The sequence below is a fragment of the Alosa pseudoharengus genome, unplaced genomic scaffold, assembly GCF_046254945.1.
Source record: "Alosa pseudoharengus isolate Yale_2024_CS ecotype anadromous, Long Island Sound unplaced genomic scaffold, YU_APseudo_1.1 YU_APseudo_1.1_scf_12, whole genome shotgun sequence".
Classification (NCBI taxonomy): Eukaryota; Metazoa; Chordata; class Actinopteri; order Clupeiformes; family Clupeidae; genus Alosa; species Alosa pseudoharengus.
Window position 1 is genome coordinate 5,620,568 of NW_027468587.1, and position 17,637 is coordinate 5,638,204.

At 40.0% G+C, this 17,637-nt stretch overlaps 1 protein-coding gene across 3 annotated transcripts in view; it reads left to right on the plus strand.

Moving 5' to 3' along the window:
- Positions 1-17,637, plus strand: part of LOC143118763 (cell adhesion molecule CEACAM1-like) — a 52,751-nt gene that overhangs the window by 5,997 nt on the left and 29,117 nt on the right. For 2 of the 3 annotated variants that reach the window (XM_076279856.1, XM_076279857.1), the window contains exons 3-4: positions 10,823-11,095; positions 13,302-13,568. The exons of the other annotated variant lie outside the window; for it this stretch is intronic. In XM_076279856.1, coding sequence (XP_076135971.1) covers positions 10,823-11,095; positions 13,302-13,568 — 540 coding nt within the window. The remainder of the gene's footprint in view (positions 1-10,822; positions 11,096-13,301; positions 13,569-17,637) is intronic. 3 annotated transcript variants of the gene reach the window in all.

Below are 17,637 nucleotides of genomic sequence, written 5' to 3' on the forward strand. Positions count from 1 at the left end.
AAGGCTAGCGTTAACCGCTAATAAGCGGTTTGCAATAAAACTGGTCACATTCGACTAGCATGAAAACAAATCCCAGCGAACGGTCGAACTCGGTACACATGTGTTATTAACCCCTAGGTTCATTTTGCGCCGGAATTGTCCTTTAATCTCGCGATAAAAAAATTGACGCCGTTAAAATAGGTTTACGTTAACGCCGTTAATAACGCGTTTAACTGACAGCACCATCAAAAAACAAACCACATCATACTATATCATTGTACCCCACCAAGTGAAATCTACAGTATATCGTGTGTGTGTGTGTGTGTGTGTGTGTGTGTGTGTGTGTGAGAGAGAGAGAGAGAGAGAGATTGTCAAATTAAAATTGAAAATTGAAATATAACAAGCTCTTTTCTCAAAATATAGAGGTGGGGGGGCTCATTACCAGGGGCCTCATATTACAGTGATGCCAGTAACGCGTTACTTAGTAACGAGTAATCTAACGTGCTACTATTTACAAACCAGTAATCAGATTAAAGTTACTTATCTAAATCACTGTGCAAATGAGTGTGATTGAGGGAGGAGAGAGGGTGGAGTGTAATGCTCGTGCATGTACGCTTAATTTCACGTTAATTGGGATGTACAAAGAAAAGCTGCGTGGAATGCTGCAAAGTAGCGTACGCACAAAAAAATCCTGATGTATGAAACTGTGCGTACGCTACTTTTCAGGTTTGCACGTACGCAATGTTTTAGTATGAAATCCACGCAAGTCTTTGTACATGAGGCCCAGGGGTGCTTCAAACCTATTGTATATTAAGGTGGGCTGGTAGAAATATTGGCCAGGCAACATAGCAAAGCGGTCAAATTGTATCAAAATTGACATAAACACAAAAAGCAGGTCCTACACTGGGTCTCCAACACGTCGCTCTCAAGCTACCAATTGAGCTTGCCAGAGGCTGAAGCAGTACTATCTGACATTTAAACACAATTGTTGCCACGAGTCATTCCAGCCTACGAATTTAATAAAAAAGGTAAATCATGCATAATTAAAAATAAATAACTCAATATAGGCTACCGTAGGCCTACGCAATAAGGTTTCCATTACAGCATAGTGCACGTTCAATGAATGAGTGAAAGCGGATGCCTTGTCTCAATAATAAAAAATAAACAGTGGGTAGAAATCCCAACACTCTTTCAACTATGAAACTTAATAGTAAACCATCAAATATCCCCCAGATTTCAGTGCCCATCAGTCCCAACATTTAGCAATATAATCAAACAGTCCAAAAGTAAATTAAACCGAACATCTTCTGTTTTCGATAGCCTACCGGTATGCCACTCCAAAGAAAACGCCTGTCTCACAATAAAACGCATGTGAGAAATAAAGGCCTGCCTCGAATACAAGCCAGCCCCAAATAAAGTCCTGTGCTTTGCGCAGCCTAAGTAAATAAAAGACCCCGGGCATAATTTGAGGATGTACAATAGTCTGTCTCCTTAATATTCCTCACCCATTATCCAGACATGCATGAAAACATTTGAAAACAAAATTCAGCCAAAGGTTATTTTCAGAATGATGACTTTCTCTTCAGCATTGTCCTAACCATTAAAACGAGGCAGATATGACGAGGCATTGCAACAATTACAGAGACACACTGTAAAGTTGGCTGCAAAGAGTATGCACACTGCTATGACTGACTGACACATGCGCACACGCACACACATTATCGAAATCATACGCCGGATGCTGTTTAGACTTTCTACATGGGTTTAGTTAATGATCAGGCTATAATAAGACCAAACTTTAATAGTGGTTGGTGTAGACTTCCGGTTGAGCATGTGAGTGAACAAGACGCAGGTGGAGAGAGCTCCCTGGTGTTTCTATCAATTTTTCATATAAAATATTTTCACACATAGTTACACCCCCGTATTTTTATCTTTTAAGTTTTAGAACCTTTTTCTTTTTTGCTGGAATGAAGAAGCAACGTCGGAACAGGATTACTACCACTATGCCTGCTACTACTAAGAACTCTGACCATGCTAGCGCGTCTGCTAACGTTAGTGCTAATGGCGCCTCCCCTGTTAAGCTACCTGTGGATTTGGACAATCTTCGTGCTGCTTTAATGTCCGATCTAACCTCTGCCATTACTGATCAACTTAAACGGGCGACCGACGCTGCTCTTGCACCTATTGCTGCTGCGATTGATGGATTTACTGCGAGGATTGACTCTCAAGACCGCCGTATTGTTGATTTGGAGTAACACCTCTCCTCTTACAGTGACCGGGTTGTGTCGCTAGAAAGAGCGGTCGAGCATCTTTCCATGGCTAATAGGCAGCTAACTGATAAAATGGAAGACCTAGAATCCCGCTCCCGCCGCTGCAATCTTCGAGTCATTGGCATACCTGAGGGGGCATACATGTCCAACTTTTTGGATGTTCTTGGGGCAGATGTATTTCAATCACCACCGCTTCTGGACCGTGCTCATCGCGTTGGCCCCAAACCATCGAACCCCAGCGCTGAAGGGCTAAAGCCAAGGGTCTTCATCGAACCCCAATGCTGAAGGGCTAAAGCCAAGGGTCTTCATCGAACCCCAATGCTGAAGGGCTAAAGCCAAGGGTCTTCATCGAACCCCAACGCTGAAGGGCTAAAGCCAAGGGTCTTCATTGTTCGGTTCCACTACTTTCAGGACAAGGAGCGAGCCTGTCGCTGGGGGATTATCAACAAGAAGCAGCTCACTCATGGCGGTCGGAATGTTTACAACGCCAGCGTCGCTAAGAAGAGGGCTGCATTCGCCAATGTGAGACGTTGTCTGAAGGAGAAAGAAGTGCGTTTCTCCCTGCGTTTTCCTGCCCAACTTCGCATCGACCATGGCAACGAGAAACTCCACTTCAATTCGCCCATGGATGCACAGAGCTGGTTTGACAGTAAATTTCCTTCAGGGTGAAGTAAGGTTTGGGCCTTCTAAATATGTCTCAAAGTATACTGTTTATTTCAAGTCCACTTATGATTTGTATGGTGTTTAGCCTACTAGCTTGCTATGTTGCTGGCAAGCTGGAACTCATCAGCAGCTAGCCAATACTAGCTCTTTGGTTCATTTTTTTTGGTAGCCTGCAAACTAGTTCATGGACCTAATTACCCTGTACATGTTTTTATTTTTTTTCTTGACTATGGCATGTGATTCCTGGCTGGGTCGTTTATAGATGTTTTGAAATGCATTTCACAAATTTACTTGCGCCAACTAAACTGAGTTTGCGATTGAGCTGTATTCTATGTGTGGCTGTGTTCTATGTTTAGCCAGTGCGTTTCTGGCCTGTTTATCGCAGGGGTGTTTTGATATAATAATTTAGTTTAAATACTAGATATTGTGTATTTTTCACCGGGTAGCCTCTCTGTTCAGAAGAGGAGATTTGTTTGTTTAGATGCATCGGAATCAGATGACAAGTTTTCCCGCGATCTCTCTCGATTGGGGAGGGGGATTTAGAGACTGGGGTAGGGAGAGGGGGATATTTGTGTGAACATGTGACTTTGTCTCGCTGTCTGTCTGTGTTTATTTCTTTATCTATGTGATTTGATTTGGTTAACTTTACAGTTGTTTGATCATATGGTGGTTGCTCTAACATTACCCCTCTTAGCTGAGGTCCTTTGGTTTTTGCTAGGTGTAAGCATGTGCTGTAATTCCGCCTATTTCTCATACCCATTTTGCTTTTTTATTTACTCTGATTTAAGGTATGGGTGATCATTTTAAAAATGATTTATCCTTGATATTCTTGAGCTGGAATGTGAAAGGGATGAATAGCCCTGTGAAGAGATCTAGAGTGTTTACTTAAAACAATTGAGGGTAGATGTAGCTTTTCTTCAGGAGACTCCCCTGTGTGTTAAGGACCAACTTAGAGTAAAACCCCCTTGGGCTCAGCTGTATTTTCATTCTAATTTTGATTCCAGGGCCAGAGGAGTTGCCATTCTAATCCACAAAAATGTACACTTTTCCCAAACTAAGGTTATAGTTGATAAAAATGGTAGATATTTAATCATAGTGGGCTCCATCAACCACACACCTGTTATTTTGGTGAATGTATATGCCCCTAATTTTGATAATTTGAAATTTGCCAATAACCTTTTAATGCAGATTCCAAACCTGAACACCCATTTATTAATATTTGGTGGAGACTTGAACTGTGTTGTCAACCCTGTGCTGGACCGATCCAGTGCTCGAACCAGTGTTCCATCGGCTATGTCCAAGGCCTTTTGTGAATTCATGTTGCAGCATAAATATAGTGACCCTTGGAGAATTAACAATCCTCTAGCAAGGGAATACTCATTCTTTTCTCACGTCCACCATACGTTTTCTCGCATAGACTACTTCTTTGTTGATGGCTCTCTGCTTCCAAAGGTTACAAACACAAAGTATTTACCTATTGTTATTTCAGATCATGCTCCCTTGCTTCTTGATATTTACTTGAATTCCCACCGTGCGGACCGACCCCCATGGAGACTGAACTTTTATCTGACCCCTCTTTCTGTGAGATAATTTCTTCATCCATTGACACTTTCCTTAGGATAAACAAAACTCCTGACACATCTTACTCTTTACTGTGGGATACCCTCAAAGCTTACCTTAGAGGATACATTATATCATATGCGTCGCACCAAAATAAAATGAGGAAAGCTAAACAGACAGACCTTTCCAATGCCATTCTTGACATTGATCGTCAGTATGCACTGAACCCATCTCCTGAGCTTTATAAACAACGCCTTGACCTTCAGGCAGAGTTCGACCTCTTGTCAACAGGGGTAGCAGAGAGGTTACTGCTTAAGTCTCGTGGTTCTTACTATGAATATGGCGATAAAGCCAGTCGCCTTCTAGCACATCAGCTGAAGCGCTATGCAGCAGGACGCACTATTCCACAGATAAAAAATCTGTCTGGTACATTAACGATCGACCCTGTTGAGATAAACACTGCTTTTAAGTCTTACTATTATTCTCTTTACTCCTCTGAGTTCCCACCCAACTCTGATAACATGATCCATTTTCTTAATAACTTGGATATCCCCAATATAGATTCCACTCTAGCTGATCAACTTGATGGCCCTATAAATTTGAATGAGGTTGTGTGTTCTATCATGTCTTTGCAATCAGGCAAAGCCCCTGGTCCAGATGGTTTCCCTCCTGAATTCTATAAGACATTTCACATTCAATTAGCCCCGTTACTTCTTTCTGTGTTTGAGGAATCACTAGAGCAAGGTTCACTCCCCCCCACTCTAAGACAGGCTTCAATTTCTCTCCTGTTAAAGGAAGGGAAAGACCCTGAGCTGTGTGGCTCTTATAGGCCCCTGAGTCTCCTCAATGCTGATGTTAAGGTCTTAGCTAAGCTGCTAGCTACCCGCATTGAAAATGTTCTTTCCGGTATAATATCTGAAGAGCAGACTGGTTTCATAAAAGGCAGACATTCATTTTTCAATATTAGAACCCTGTTTAATATTATCTATTCCAAAGACATGTGTGAACTCCCTGAAGTAGTCATCTCTCTGGATGCTGAAAAGGCGTTTGACAGAGTTGAGTGGGAATACCTTCAGAACCACTGTTCTGAAAAGATTTGGCTTTGGGGACACACTAATATCCTGGATACGCCTCCTGTACACCTCGCCCCTCGCCTCTGTCAACACCAATAATACCAGGTCTGAATATTTCAACTTATTTTGTGGTACTCGTCAGGGTTGTCCGCTTTCTCCCTTGCTTTTTGCCATTGCTATTGAATCCCTCTCCATAGCTGTCAGGAAGTCAACCTCATTCCTGGGGATAACCCGTAGGGGCGTTGAACACAGGCTTGCGTTGTATGCAGATGATTTACTTTTGTACGTTACTGACCCTCTTTCTCAATTACCCAACATTCTGTCGTTATTACAAAACTTTGGCTCCTTTTCTGGGTAAAAGCTCAATCTACAAAAGAGTGAATGTCTCCCCATGAACTCAAAGGCTCTCCTGCTTTTGCAATCTGATCTACCATTTCAACTGAATACCTGTAGCATCAAGTATTTGGGAGTAACTGTTACTCGTACACTGTCTGCTTTATTAGATGCCAATTTTACCCCCCTACTCAGCTATAAGGTCTGCTTTTCAGAGATGGTGTAATCTGCCCCTGTCAATGCTCGGGCAAATTAATGCAGTTAAGATGAACATTCTTCCAATATTTCTATATCTTTTTCAATGTATCCCTCTATTTTTACCAAAATCATATTTTAAATCTATTGATCAAGTGGTCATTTCCTTCATATGGAGTGGAAAGTCTCCTAGGATTAGGAAGTCCCTCCTGCAACAGTGCTCACTTAGTGGAGGACTGTCTTTGCCAAATTTTATGTATTATTACTGGGCAGCAAATATCCATAAACTTCTGTTTTGGGTACGTAACCCTTAACCCCTGTGGTGCCAACTTGAGTTGACGTCATGCGTGTCGTCCTCCCTCCCGGCTCTTCTCTTTTCATCACTTCCGACATCTCCCTCTCGTTACACAGATAACCAAATTGTCTGTAACTCCTTGAAAATTTGGTATCAATTCAGGCGCCATTTTAAGGCATACTCCCCCTCGACTCTTATGCCAATAACCCGCAATCATCTTTTTCCACCTTCTTTTCTAGATACTGCATTTCAGTTGTGGGAGAGAAATGGTATACAGACGTTCAATGACTTATACATAGGCAGAGTTTTTGGTAGCTTCACAGACCTATCTGCTTCACATGACTTGCCTAAGGCACAATTATTTAGGTACTTTCAAATTAGGCACTTTGTCTTAAAAACGTTTTTTCGGACTTCCCCGCTTTACCCTCTAAGCAGCCATGGGAAGACCTCTTTAAACTCCAACCCAATCAGAGGTCACTTGTTTCCCACATTTATCGGGCTCTTCTGTCGTTTAACACGGAGCAGTGCTCTAAAAGTGCTGCTGCCTGGGAGCAGGAGCTGGGTGTGGAATTTGAGGTAGATTTCTGGGAGAGAGCCATTAATAGAATACGTAATTCTTCATCATGTGCCCGTTTGGGCCTGACTCAGTTTAAAATTGTTCAAAGATTGCATCTGTCAAGTTCAAGGCTATCAAAAATGTACCCTGACACTGAGGACATCTGTGTTAGGTGTAGAGGTACACCCTGCCACTTGACTCATATGTTTGCATCATGCCCCAAACTTAAGCATTACTGGAATTCTATATTTAAATTCCTATCAGAAATTTTAGGAATCACTTTGGAACCATACCCACTTGTAGCCATATTTGGTGTTTCACCCACCCCACACGTCCTCAGCAAGACCCAGGCAAACGTTGTGGCATTTGCCACCCTACTGGCTAGGCGTAGAATTCTACTTAATTGGAAATCACCACAGCCCCCTCTTGTATCTGTCTGGTTGACAGACATCATGTTTTTTTTATAAATTAGAAAAAGTCAAATTTACTCTACGTGGGGACACAAGTAGATTTTCTGAGCACTCGCGTCCTTTCATACAATATTTTACAGACTTACAAACATGTAATGACCTGACTCGATCCTCCTTCTACATGCCTAGTACTTATAGGACATATCTATATCTCAATAATAGGGTAGTTGTGAACTCTTCCAAACCTTCACTTTAGGGCCTCTGACCCCCATTTTATGGTATTAGCACAAGCACACCATACTGTGATTGTTATGCAACCAACCAAGAATGATCTGTCCACCATGGTTTTAATTTATTATTTTTATTTTATTTTATTTATTTTGGTTTTGTTTTTTGTGTGTTTTTTAGGTTTATCTTTACTTTGCTTATGATCTGTGTGTCTGTGATGTATTTGTATGCCTGTATTGTCAAGGGAGGGGGACTGGGTGGATGTGTGGGGAGGGGGTGGGCGGGTGGGAGTCTGCTCCTTGATTGTCGAATGAATATTTGTAATGTACAATTTTTGTATTCATGCTTTGAAAATGAATAAATAAACCGTGATCAAAAAATAGTGGTTGGTGTAATGTGTTTAATAGGGCTGTCGCTTTACGTTCGAAAATCGATTGCACAATCGATTGGACCAACCAACACAAGTTTCGAAAACTAAAATAGGGAATCGATTTTAACCAAATATGTACACTTCAATTTAAACGAATTAAACAAATAAAAAAGTTAGATGTAACCAGGGTAGGAATTTCACGGCGGCCACGACGGCCATGGCCGTCGTAGCCCCTTGCATTGGCCGTGAAGCCCCTTTGAAAATCAGAGGTTTACAGGCCACGGTGGCCTTGGTGCCCCATTCTTTCAATATTCTGCTTTGCGTCCTACTAATAGCGATTTTTAGTTAGCCTGTGGCCTGTCAAAATAATCTTAGCATTCACAGCGCAAATTAATTTAGTCTTTTACGCAGTGGAGAAAGTGACAGCGCAAGAAAGTGCGTCCAATTCACCCATTCTTCTCAGTTGAACTACTCGCGAAGTAGCCTATACATCACACAGACATCACAAGTATCACATGAAAGAGCTTTTTCTCAGCTTTTAAACGATGTTAGCCGATAATTGCTGTGTTGAACGGTTCGCGAGAAAAGTAGGCCTAAATATAATTCAATTTAATCATGCATTCTACTGAAGGTTTTGCGTCCCATGATCTCCCTACCCATTCATCTCGGTGGAATACTTCACGAACCCTTCTTTTAACACATGGCAAACCATATATTGGAATAAACAGCAGACCTTACCGAACACAAAAGTGTAAAGCAGTCCGTACAGTTAGCCGTTCCAGAGTAATCTAGTTTTGAATTTGCAGTAAATTTCGACATGCATGGATGTCTCCAAATTTGGGCTTTGCGTTTTACAATGTGTTTAAATTGTTCCACATGATATCATAACGGGCCAAATACAAAATAAACATTACAAATATTGCCTAGATATTGGTAAATCATATGACAGCTGACTAAGAGTTTGTGAAAGCATTTGATCACAAAATGCATGCATCTAGGCTATTTGAGTCTCTTAAAGCTGAGCTGTGCTTAAATTGTTCAATACATGATTTCATAACAGGCCAAACATAAAATAAATGTTATATATAGCCTAGATATCTGTAAATATTAGATGATCAGATGATTTACAGTTCTATGTAATATGTCATGTTTCATGTTTTTGTAATGTTTCATACAGTGATGCAGGTCTACTGCAGTGAATAGGCCAAATACAACTTTGATCATTTTTATAGCCTACTACTGTATAGTTAACTTTGGCCTTGGTGCCCTGACATGTGGCCTTTGTGCCCCCCACCAAATATGCCCAACTGAAGGCCAAGTGGCCTTGCCCCCAGAATGGTGAAATTCCAAGCCTGGATGTAACAAAACCCTCAAACAAGCAGAAAAAGAAAATGAAGAATTCCGAAAGTGCAGTAGGTATTGCGAAAGCTAAAAAAAAATTCCCACCAATTTTACGCACAGGAAACAGCTGTTTAAATCGGCTGCTGTGCTGCTGGTGTTTTGCCAAAAAAATGGATGACAACGCGATCAACCTGTGCAGCATGAGAGAGACGAGTGATAATCCCTAATAGTTTGAGGAGTTCGATATGGAAGAACTTTGGGTTTTGGGTAGATCAAACTATGGAGAAGGACAAGACGGTAAACTGTGCAGTCGTGAGTTCCTACGTAGGTGAAATTTGTTTGACAGTTTTAATCATAAACACAGCCACGTTGAAGCCTGCAGTAATGTTTTTCACTGATGTTATAGCAGTCCACTCTTTTTTTTCGAGCATGTTGCACTCCTGTTTGTCATTGTGCACGAAACTTCACGCCAATAAACCATCAGAAATATTGCTGGCTTGTGTGTCTTCAAGCGCCCTCATTACGTTCGTCCTAATGCCTATTAGTTGTCCGTTGATTGGCCTATATTTGCCGTTGAAAATGGAAACGTCTTTAGACATAGAAAATCGATTTTTACCATCGATTCAATAAACACTTATGTCTCAAAATCGAACAGGATTTTTTTTCACAAAAGTGACAGCCCTAGTGTTTAAATTGTTCTACATGATTTCATAGTGGGCCAAATACAAAATAAATGTTACAAATATTGCCTAGATATTGGTAAATCAGAGGACAGCTGACTAAGAGTTTGTGAAAGTAGCCTTAATGATCACAAGATTCTAAGCATGGCTAGGCTATTTGGCTATTTGAGTTTCTTAAAGCTGATCTGTGCTTAAATCGTTCAATACATGATTTCATAACAGGCCAAACATAAAATAAATGTTAAATATAGCCTAGATATCTGTAAATATTAGATGATCAGATGATTTACAGTTCTATGTAATATGTCATGTTTCATGTTTTTGTAATCTTTCATACAGTGATGCAGGTCTACTGCTGTGAATAGGCTAAATACAACTTTGATCATTTTTATAGCCTACTACTGAATAGTTAACTTTGGCCTTGGTGCCCTGACATGTGGCCTTTGTGCTATACTGATAATTCAGTGAAAGGAATTGATGAACCAACACATGCCTCTTTCATTTCACTTTTGCTGACAATGATTCAATGGCAACGAAAATAGCACATTCCTCCTGAGTTGAAATGTTTGTTTCTTCCGTATTCTGTTATGAACCCAGCCTAAGCCCACCTATTTTGCCTACCAAATGTCTAGGAACATTCTGTCACTTTATATACCGTATCATAATTCTGTCATTTTAGTTCTGTTGATCCTGACTAAAAATTCTGCACATATGTAAAAATAGAAAGTTATGAATTTCTGAAATTAACAGTTAGTGGTGTGAAATGTGTTAACTAAGATTGTATTGGTCTAATTAATTGATTAATTGCATAGGAAAACCATAATTTCACAGATATGCTAAGAGTTATCCATACTGTATTTAACCTCCAGAGAAAATCTCCAATGTGACAGCAGAAGCCGATCAGAATGAGCTGGCGGAGTTCAACAATTCTGTCACTCTCACATGCTCCGCCTCTGGCACCTTGCCCTCATTTCGATGGTTTAACAGGAGTACTATTGTCACAGGAAGTGACAGAGTTCTGCTAGACAAGAGGAGCCTCACTATATTGAATGTGACTAGATATGATGATGGACCATTCAATTGTGAAGCATGGAATAATATCAGTAATATGAGCTCTAATCATTTCAAACTGACAATTCACTGTAAGTGCAGAATTAATTGAAATATATGTACATTTACATCTTATATAATGTATTTATTGATCAATTATTGATGTTTTTTGTCATGCACAAATGCTTGTAGGCCAGCACACTTTGCTTTTCACTGAGAGTTTCATATTATTAGTGATATGAATGACATTTCAAGATAATGCAAACAGTACAGACAACCCATAGGAAAGCACAATTCAAAGTAATAATATCCTAATAAATCCAACGGGTGTAGTGAAGCTAGAGGAGAGGCTGAAACTGACTGACAAACTGAAAACCTCTGGAGATAACGTGGGTAGGTTAGCAACAATATAACGAATGATGTGGATTCCTGTAACTGTCTGTGAAAACAGAAGGCATAGCAGGCAGTGAAACAGCTTGAAAAACATTTATTTCACCTGTCTCACTGGAGTGAACGCAGAACATGGGCTGTTGCGCAAAATAATGAATTAGTGATCTGCATCTCCATTCACCACCTATGCTTGTGTTGGCCCATTCACACAAATAATATGTTTTCTCCAACATGAGATATTTCTCCATGTAGGGTAGTGTTGGGCAGTGAAGTGATAATACATAAGGTAGCCAATGTTCACGTCACATGAGCCAGAGCCGCTTGTTCTTCATGCTAAAAGTAAAACCTCCATAGACCGGGGGCCTCAAGTGGTATTAAGGCACCCCTGTAAAGCACAGCCTACACATTTGGCCTTCAAAAACATATTTCTAGGTCGTTTTACAGTAAGATATGTCAATGAGTGATAGATAAGAGGTTAAGGAATGTGTTTGTGGTGAAATTAGAAAAATACATATTTTAGTAATTTTTCGACCCTCTCTGCATTCAAAGCGCTAGCCTAGGCTATATCTCAAAATGAATTTCCGCGACACAGGACTTATTTCGTCGTGGCACACCCCTTATGTCACGTTATCTATCACAGAATCTGTTTTACTGTGTCAGTTATATGCTTTATTCCAATAAGTAATATCACTAGAACTTGTTACACTTCATCAACATTCACTTGATGCAGCATCAGGGAAGAAAGCTCAGATTTTGTGTAAATCAGAATCAGATGGTGGTTCAGTTGCAAACCACATGCATACAAAATGTGCTTCTGTCATCAACAGAGCCACCAAAGCACAAGTTTATGGTCAGCGTAGCCATGCCTGTTTTTGGCATATAATGACCATATAGTGGCTGAGTTAGCAAGACATTAAAGTGTAATTCCAGCGAAAATTGACCCAAGGGTGATATTGATCAAAACAGCATCAAACCTCTTCAGTAGCTTGCTCAAAGTCCTTACACATAAAACGAAGCACCAACAATGTAGTTAGCGAACCCGGAGTTTATTACAGAAGACTAAAAGAACACTGCAACTGTCCCCCTACCTGCTCCTCTCAAAGGAAAGTCTGTATAAGGCATAAACGTCATGCTCCGTGTGAGATCTCAGTTTCTTGAATTTCCCCTTGGGGATCAATAAAGTATCTATCTATATATCTATCTATCTATCTATCAGTCTTCTGTGAGATTAACAGTCTTCTGTAATAAACTCTGGGTTCATTAACTACGTTGTTGGTGCTTCATTTTATGTGTAAGGACCTTGAGCAAGCTACTGACGAGGTTCGATGCTGTTTTGAAAAATAGGCCTATTACTGGTTAAAAAATGTTATTTAGGAAGCGTTTTGCTCATGGCCCTTAGCTAATCAACTGTTTGCGATTTGGGGCTATAGCGTACAGCGGAGCAAGCTCTGTAGTGGTTGATCAACGAAAAATACGGTCTCCACAGCTTATTTGATGTGTTTTAATGCAGAAAAAACACCCTTGGGTCAATTTTCGCTGGAATTACACTTTAATGAAGGTTGTGACATAATAAATCCTAAGAGTTCATTACTATAGGTATCCATGATTACATAGGTAACCTATAAAGGTGTTAGTGTAGGTCAGAGAGCCACTTTGTTGAGGCAGTTTGGGGATGTGCAGCAGAGGAGTACAGCTACCACAAAGATAAAGGCAAAGTTGTTCAGTATAGGCCCTACTCTGTAAAGCTATTAACAACACATATAGGTCTATAACCATCAAAGGAATCAGCAGTTGGCAATTGGAGCAAAGATCCCTCCCAGTGAACACTGAAGTGTGTAGGCCAAGTTAATATAGATATAATATCAAAATAACAATGAAATGTAATGAGCTATTATAATGTAATTACAGCTGGCCCAGATAGTTCAGTAGTTTCAGTGACACCTGAAGACCCATTCTACAGTGCAGGCTCTGACATCACCCTGTCCTGCTCCTCTGAGTCCAACCCTGCTGCCCAGTTCCAGTGGGCACTGAATGGAACCCTGCTGGGCAGCGAGGGATCAGAACTCAGACTGGAAAACGTTACGACCAATCAGAGTGGTGCCTATACCTGCTGGGCATATAACAATAAAACCCTGAGGTATAAAATATCATCACCACAAAACATCACTGTGCTAGGTAAGCCCAAGAAGAGTCATACAACTGCCATCTTTTTAAAGAGACAAGGACTGATGTTTGAAGGATTTGAAATATCGGTAACGCTTTAGAATAACATGTGCTTATTAGGTATTAACAGTGCATAATAAGCAGTTAACAATTCATTACTAACAGTTAGTTAACTGTTGTTATCCTTTAATAACATTAACTAACTGTTAACATGCAGCTTGTAAGTGATAATAAGCAGCCTTTTAAGTTACTTACAAGCATATTTGTTAACAGTTGTAAGTGTTAACAAGCAGCTTGTTAATGCTTGTTAATGGTGTATAAGACAAAGAGGTGGATAACTAATACGCTTATAAGACCTTTCTTACCTATTTGTAGTAAATTTTGCAGCCCCCCAATCTAAAGCGAGGACCATGTAGCCTAAAGTTCCACAAGCCCAACCTTCTATCTCTCTATCTATCTTGGTTTAGCTGTGAGAAATACACCTTCAAAATTGTTGCAGTGAGCAGGAATCGAACCCCGGTCTCCCGCGTCAAAGAGTGCATCGCTACTTGTTGAGCTACACTACTGTTCCTAATTGGCTAATGGAAAATATTCTGATGTTCTATATCATACTAGCTATGCTTTTTACAAATATGTTTCTGATGGAAAAGTGGTGTTTAATTTCCATAATCTTTGTCCAGTGAACGCATAAAACAGTTTGTCAGTTTGTCAGCAGTCTAAAGATATGCCAGCTTTGTATATAGTTTGGTTACCTAGCAACCGAGGCTTAAAGACGATAAGTGGGTGCGTTCAAAGCTCTGGTTTAAAGTTGCAAACATAGGCGAACGTTCGTGATCGATTTGAAACATGTTTCAGTTTGCCTTGAACAGAGGCGAACATTCGTGGTCTGTTTCTGCATTAATTAAACACCACTTTTCCATCAGAAACATATTTGTAAAAAGCATAGCTAGTGTGATATAGCACTTCGGAATATAGAATCAAAATGAACAATTTCATCAGTAGTACAAGAAAAGTAGTGTAGCTCAATAGGTAGCAATGCACTCTCTGATGCAGGAGACCAGGGTTCAATTCCTACTCACTGCAACAATTTTGAAGGTGTATTTCTCACAGCTAAACCAAGCTACATAGAGAGATACAGTATAGAGAGATAGAAGGTTGGGCTTGTGGAACTTTAGGCTAAATGGTCCTCGCTTTAGATTGGGGGGCTGCAAAATTTACTACAAATAGGTAAGAAAGGTCTTATAAGTGTATTAGTTATCCACCTATTTGTCTTATACACCATTAACAAGCATTAACAAGCTGCTTGTTAACACTTACAACTGTTAACAAATATGCTTGTAAGTAACTTAAAAGGCTGCTTATTATCACTTACAAGCTGCATGTTAACAGTTAGTTAATGTTATTAAAGGATAACAACAGTTAACTAACTGTTAGTAATGAATTGTTAACTGCTTATTATGCACTGTTAATACCTAATAAGCACATGTTATTCTAAAGCGTTACCGAAATATCTCACATTATTAATTAAATATCATATACTGTAATACCTCCCCTTTGACCTTGAATCATTACATTTACGGGTAGTGGTAACGTTACCGATTGACAATCAGTCGACCAGAGATTGTTGTTGTTGCGAATCTGTATCACGTTGGATAAAAGTGTTGGTTAATTATCAGTGAACCTCACCTTTAACTTTAATACACTTAGAATGTTTAGGTTTATAGGTCAAGTATTCTTGTGTATACAAGGAGTCCGTGAATCCGTGAATTAGTGAACACACAGAGCACACAATGAGGTGAAGCACGCACTAACCCAGATCAGTGGGCTGCCTTGCGGCACTCGGGGATCAGTGAGGGGTTAGGTCAGAGACTTTCTAATGAGGAGACACAGCACTCAAAAAATCCTCCATAGAAATGCATGGGTCTTGTTTGTAACGCCAATATGGCAGTTGTCTATACACATATCCCACCCCTTCCTCGGCAAAACGTCGACATGTGAATACATTGAGCCAATCATGTGGTGTGTTGTGAACTCGCTGCTGGAGCAAGATTGGTGTCGTGAATAGGTGTATAGAATAGAATTTCTGCCGAATAGGATGCCCGATGAGTGCCCAAAAAGCGTTGCGGTATGGTCGCCGAGTGGAGGGACTTGCCTAAAAGGACTTAGGTTAGGTTAGGTGCCCTGCTCAAGGGCACTTCAGAGCAGTGCTCAACCACTTCCCTGCCCACATTTTATGTTTGGGGTCGGTCAGGTCGGGGATTGAACCGGCAACCCTTCGATTCCAAGCCTGAAGCCTAACCAGTAGGCCACGGCTACCCCGATTGAGTTAAGTTAATCTCAAGGAGCAACATTTCTTTGATACATATAGGGACATTTTTACATATATAGCTCTTTTGAATGAATGAAGCTCATCCCTTCTGAACTGAACTCATTGCCATGTCAAGATATTATAAAAGTGTTTACAAATATATTTCAAATGTGTAACCGTTTAATTTTGTATTTTACAAAATAAGTAGACCTCTCAGTTCTGAAAGATTCTCACTTGAGTTTTATCATGAATTAGACAGCAGAGTGGCAGGATGTATTGCCAGATGCTGGAGGGTGGGATTTAGTTTTGATTCACAGTACATTAGACATGAAATTGATGCCATAGAAGAGGTTCTGCCAGAATTCAAAGTATCACTCCAGATTATTTAGTTGATAGCAACACAAAACAATTACTGTAGGCCTATGAGCACAGTTATGCACAGATTGTAGCAATTGTTACAGGACAATCGATTTAAACGTAACATAAAATAAACATAACACTTTCAGCCTGCTCCTTAATTTTGTTTTTCTCCTGAATATGTCTGACATGGAAATGTGTCTAAACCAGTGTTTACTCAAACTTTTTCAGACCAAGGACCACTTAACTGATAGAAAAAAACTCACGGACCACCTAACTAAAAAACAATAGTATACAATAGTGTGATATACTTCAACAGTATATCGCACAATACTCGCTGAACCATCTTGTTTATTGTGTCAGAGGACTTTTCCTCTAACTAACCCTGTTTTGACAATTTAATATGTTTCGTATCCCAGTTTTAAAGTGTGAACTGACGTTGCATGCATAGGCAGTGTTACAAGAGTTGGTTCAATATTGCCAACACCTCATCTATATGATACTTTACCACATCTACTTGCAGACCACTAGTGGTCCCGGACCAGAGTTTGAGAAACACTGGTCTAAACTAGTATCACAGCCTAAAATAAATTCACACCAAGGTTAAGATACAAAGCTTTATTCTCTGCAGAGAAGGCTCATCCAAACACAACAAGTGTTTGTAGTCAGAGAAGCACCAGATTATCTGTTAGCTCTTTTTTTACAACTCAGGTTTTCTGTTGTTTTACTGACTGACTATCCCTAACCCTCCTGTGTTTGTGGTCAAATCTGACCGATTGACAATTCTTTTCTCTCAAAAATATTGTTAATTTATTCTGACTTTCATGAGGCTATACTCTGTGGGCATGTACATGGGGGCTCACTGACATGCCCCAGAGCACTGCCTGATTACGTAGCTGCTGGCTGTAGCAACTCGAGCTAGGTAAAACATTGTTTTTTTTTTTGTACCAACATTACGTGACCTCAAGAAACAGATCTATGTGAAAACTCGCCGGATTTTTCCTTTTATAATGGATTTCACTGAACTCCAGGGGATGTTTTTCTGAACTTGCTTGTCAATTATCATTTCTTTGAGTTGTTTGGAGTGTTCTTTTGTCTTTATGGTAGTTATAGCAAGGATTACTGATTGACCAGCCTCTGCCAAATGTCATTACCATAACCATTAGCACAAATTGTCTGGACCACTGTTGATTTAGGTCAGTAACTTTAAGGGGGTTGAATATTTATGCAATCGCTTATTTTGCATTATATATTTCTAATTAATGAACATTACTTTGTAGAAATTTTCACTTTGACATTAAAGGGGGGATTTTTATACAATATTGTAAAATAAGGCCAAATAAAACTGACAACGATTCAATTTATTAAATCAATAAAAGCGGAAATATCCATAAGGGGGTAAATATGTTTTATAGC